The following is a 5,341-nucleotide window of genomic DNA, read 5'->3' on the forward strand; positions in this document are numbered from 1 at the left end:
TATAGAGGAATCCAACTGATTTTTGTATGTTGATCTTATATCCTGCCACTTTGCTGAATCTTCCATTGAGGTCTAGTAGCTTTTTTACTGAGTCTTTGGGGTTTTCTACGTATAGGATCATATCGTCTGCAAATAGGGAGAGTCTGAATAGATGTTTTGTTAAATGATTTGGGCACTGCTAACAATTTGCATTATTTTGTGACTTAAAAAAGTGGGAGTCAAATTTCTTAATTCATTTTTACCAGCAAATGTTGTATAGTGAGGGGAATTTCTCATAGAAATATTACTGTGTCATGTTTAACTTATTAATATATAGGGAAAATATGATTAGATTGAACATTCCCTAGAAGTTGTTTAGTATTTAAAAAATATGTATATGCATTTGGTATTCTTTTTTCAGATTCTTTTTGAGTAATGCAGCAAAATCTATAAATAATGCCTCTAAGTATCCTAGAAAGATGGTGAAAAGCTGCTTTTGAGCAAATATTGGCTGGGAAATAATGGTTCCATTTTTTTCTGCTACACATATAACATGCACCTATAGCTTCATGTTCATTAATTTCAGAAGCAGTTGCTGACATAACAATGTGTAATGTGAATTTATTTGGTGTGGCACTCGATAAGTAGTGCAAGGTCAACAGTTCAAACACACTAGGTGTTCCTTGGAAACCTTATATGGGGTTCTATGAGTGAGACCTGACTTAACAATACTTAACAATAACAACTTTCTTGGAATAATTTATAATTTAATTTTTTTTCTAATCTGTATGTGTAGCACAGTGGGAAATGCATTGGGTTGTAAAATCGTTTTGAATTGTAAGGTCAGCTGTTGAAGCTCACCACCCATTCCTTGGGAACCTTGTACAGAGTCACTATGGGTTGGAACCGACTTGATGGCACTTAATAACAACATATACTAATGAATCTCAATAAAACTTGCTTTGTACCTGTTATCCCAATATAGTGGCAGCAGTAATGGGCTCAAGCATACCGATTGTGAGGATGGTGCAGGACCGGGCAGTATTTCATTTTGTTGTGCATAGGGTAACTATGAGTCTGAATCAATTCTATGGCACCTACCAAGAGCAACAGCCTAATGCTGTATATATTCTGGAACTATTTAAGTATTTTAGTTAAGACTATAGGTATACTTTGAAGTATTGTTGTTATTTTATGTGCCATTGAGTCAGCTTTGATTAATAGCAAGCTTGTATAAGGTTTCTGAGACTGTAAATCTTTATGGAAGAAGAAAGCCTTATCTTTCTACTTTGAATGACTGGTGGGCTTGAACTGCTGACTGTGATTCGTAGTCCTGTGCTTACTTTCTATAGCCACTGTTCTCCCTAACTTTTAAATAGTAAAATGCAAAGATTAACTAACTTAATTTCTGATTGAGAAGAGGAAACATAGGAAGGCATTTATAATTGAGTCTGTACCCTTAAACAGCTAGGCTTCTACTTGAAGCTTACATTGAATATTGGGACAGAATACCTATACCGTTAAACTCCTAAAATTCAGTGAGGTGATTTGAAATGCAGAATTTCATTCAAATTTTATCATGCACATATGTGAATTGCCTAGTATTTGTTTTATTTAATAATGAATATTTAGTAATTTAAAAAATATATATTTTACTTACTTTTTTTCTTTCTGCCTAGGACAATAGCAGAAGCCTTTTGTCATACATTGTTTCATATTATCTTCGAAATTTTGATGAGGTAAGAGAATTTTCACTCATAAGGCTTTTTTTTTTTCTTTTTTTGCATGGTTTGCATTTCCCTGTTTTGGTCATTGTTAGTATTTTACAATTCTTATTTATTTTGCTGATGACTTGTTTAAAAAGTGCGTGTTTCTTGCTAATTAGGATGCTGGAAAAGAGCAGTGTGTTTTTCCACTGCCAGAACCCCAAGACCTTTTTCAGGCCTCTCAGATGAAGTTTGAAGATTTTCAGAAAGATCTCAGAAAGTTAAAGAAGGACTTGAAAGGTAATTTTCAATCCTAATTGTAATTTGTAATCACATTTTTATTTATGCTTTCAAAATGAGAGATAACATAGTTTGAATTTTTAAAGTTTTGCAGAAAGTATATGAGTCTTTTATAACATATTAGGACTCATTTTGTAGTGTATGTGCCAGAAGAGTTAAAATTTTCTTTTGTTTTAAAAATTATGTGTTAGAATTTTAATTACTGAGTATAGTCTCATTATGTGAAAAGCTCTAGCTAGTAATTTAGCCTCCTTTCCCTTCTCCCAGCCTCCCACACCTGTAACTTTGAAAGAATGTTTCTTTCAATATGAAAAACAGTTCTTGAATTTTTTTAAAAAATAGTGGTTTGATAAAGTATTTGTCCTTTTGTGATTGACTAATTTCACTCAGTGTAATGTCCTTCAGATTAATCAAAGTTATAAGGTGTTTTAGATTCATTAATTTAGATTCTTCAGAGTTTCATGGTATTCCATTCTGTGCATGTTTATCCATTTTCCCATTAATGGACATTTAAGTTCTTTGTGTATTTTTGTTATGTGAATAGTGCTGTGATGAATGCAGTTGTGCATATAACTTGGGGGTAAGTAAAGACAATATATAATAGAGATCTGCCAAATGTGATGGAAGTAGGGGAATACATAGAGAGGAGTGTAAGAGTTAAAGAGAACAGACACCATCCTGCAAATGACAGTGATCTATGAGGAGACATGTGACTAGACATACAGGCTGACTGAGTGTGGGAGGGAGAGTAAGAGGATACCCAGGAAAAAATATTTTTCTCATGGATATATATATATATATGTATGTGTGTGTTTTACATAGGATATTTGTATATGTGTATTTACCTTTGCTGCAAATACGTCCATGAATGTGGCAGATCATACAGGGGACAGAGTTCTTAGACATAACCAAGCATCTTGAGGGAATCAGTTGCTGGCCTTGGTAACTCAGGACCAGCATCTCTGGGAACTCTAAGGTCACTTGAAATAATAATACACAAAGACAATGTTCTATATCCTACTTTGGTGATTAGTAACTGAGGTCTTAAAAGCATATGAGCAGCCATCTAAGGTGTAACTGTTGGTATCTCCTTGTTGTTGTTGTTGTAGGTGCTATTGAGTTGCTATTGACTTAAAAGTACCCCTATGCAGAATAGAACAAAACACTACCCGGTCCTGCACCAACCTCACAATTGTTGCTACAATTGAGCCCATTGCTACTGCCACTGTGCCAGTCCATCTCGTTGGGGGTCTTCCTCTTTTTCTCTGATCCTCCACTTTACCAAATGGTTGATCCAAGCAGAATGAACTGTTTGACAACTTCAATCATTTCTTCATTTATCATGATGTTATTTATTGCTCCAGTGGTGAGGATTTTTGGTTTCTTTACATTGAAGTGCAACCTACACCAAAGGCTGTGGTCTTTGATCTTCATCAGTATTTTAAGTCCTCTTTGCTTTCAGCAAGCAAGGTTGTATCATCTACATATTATAGGTTGTTAATGAGTCTTCCTCCAATTCTGATGCCATGTGTTCCTTCATATAATCCAGTTTCTTGGATTATTTGTTCGGCAACAGATTGAATAAATATGGTGAAAGAATACAACTCTGGCATACACCTTTTCTGATTTTAAATCATTCAGTATTCCCTTGTTTTGTTAGAACAACTGCCTCTTGGTCTATGTGCAGGTTCCTCATGAGTACAATTAAGTATTCCGGAATACTCCTTCTCTGCAATGTTCTCCTTAGTTTATCATAATCCACACAATCAAATGCTTTTAGTAGTCAATAAAGCACAGGTAAACATCTTTCTGGTAGTCTCTGCTTTCAGCCAAGATTCATCTTATGTTAGCAATGATATCCTTCATTCCATGTACTGTTCTGAATCTGGCTTGAAACTGAAAGTTTTCTGTCAATGTGTGGTTGCAGCCATTTTTGTATTATCTTTAGTAAAACTTTAATCACATGGGATATCAATGATATTTTGTCCAGTGATTTTTGCATTCCATTGGGTCACCTCTTTTTGGAATCGGAACAAATATGGATCTCTTCCAGTCAGTTAGCCAGGTAGTTGTCTTCCAAATTTCTTTGCAAAAAGAGTGAATACCTCAATTGCTGCATTAGCTTGTTGAAAGATTTCAATTTTGTATTCCATCATTTCCCCGTGCCTTGTTTTTTGCCAATGCCATCAGTGCACCTTGGACATCTTTATTCAATATTATTGCTACCTCTTGAAATGGTTGCACATCGACATTTTATTTCTGGTACAGTGATTCTGTGTATGCTCCTTCTGTTTTCTTTTAATGCTTTCTGCATCATTCAATATTTTGCCCATGTTATACAGGAGTTATGGTGTGGTACTGTGGGTTAATGCGCCAGACTGCAAAGCTGTTTGAATTGCAAGGTCAGCGGTTCAAGCTCACCTGCCGCTCCTTGGAAACCCTATACAGGGTCATTATGTGTCAGAATTGACTCAGTGACACTGAACAACAACAACAAATGCAGGCTCACTGTGAGTCGGAATTGACTTGATGCCTTTTAACAACACTAACATGAATAATAGCAAGGAGTTCTGGAAGAATGTATTGCTAGAAGTTTTGTTATTATATTCAGAGATTTGTTCTTATTTTTATGGCATCGAGAACACCTCAGCTACCTCCTTAATATTTGAGCCTGTTTCCAACTGTACTTATCACAGACAGTGATTGAATAAATCAAGTTCATATTATATTATTGAGTGAGAAGAAGCTGACTTGTCAGCAATGTATGGAAAACAAGAGATGTTGTTTTTAAGAGCCCCTATCCCAGTGTACTGGACTGCAAAGTCAGTTTAAACAGCAAGGTCTACAGTTCAAGCTCACCAGTCACTTCTCTGAAACCCTATATGGGGTCGTTATCGGTCAAAACTGACTCAGCGGCACTTAGCAACAACATTCCAATTTGAGATTTATTTTACCAAAAATGTTTATCTGTTATGAAATTAATGGAGTTATTATAACTTGTTGTTGTTAAGTACCGTGGAGTTGGTTCCGACTCATAGTAACCCTGAACAGGTTTTTCAAGATTGTAATCTTTACGGGAGAAGAAAGCCTCATCTTTCTCCCATGGAACAACTGGTAGTTTTGAACTGCTGACCTTGAAGTTAGCAGCCTGATTTGTAATTACTATGCTACCAGAGCTTATTATAACATAGGCATAGATATTTTATATGGATTTCAATCAACCTATTAACATTATATAGTTTTCTTTTAGTTCTTACCAATTTAACAACATTTATTTTCGACTTGTTACATTTTTAAACATTTGTTGTATGTTGCAGGTACACAAAGATACAGCTGTTAGGGAAGGGTGAAGGTCT

General features: G+C 35.2%; 1 protein-coding gene across 1 annotated transcript in view; it reads left to right on the plus strand.

Moving 5' to 3' along the window:
* FMN2 (formin 2) overlaps positions 1 to 5,341 on the plus strand; it is a 655,381-nt gene that overhangs the window by 452,167 nt on the left and 197,873 nt on the right. The window contains exons 13-14 of the mRNA XM_006868578.1: positions 1,659 to 1,718; positions 1,865 to 1,985. Of these exons, the coding sequence (XP_006868640.1) occupies positions 1,659 to 1,718; positions 1,865 to 1,985 (181 nt within the window). The remainder of the gene's footprint in view (positions 1 to 1,658; positions 1,719 to 1,864; positions 1,986 to 5,341) is intronic.

This window comes from Chrysochloris asiatica, unplaced genomic scaffold (assembly GCF_000296735.1).
Source record: "Chrysochloris asiatica unplaced genomic scaffold, ChrAsi1.0 scaffold00119, whole genome shotgun sequence".
Classification (NCBI taxonomy): domain Eukaryota; kingdom Metazoa; phylum Chordata; class Mammalia; order Afrosoricida; family Chrysochloridae; genus Chrysochloris; species Chrysochloris asiatica.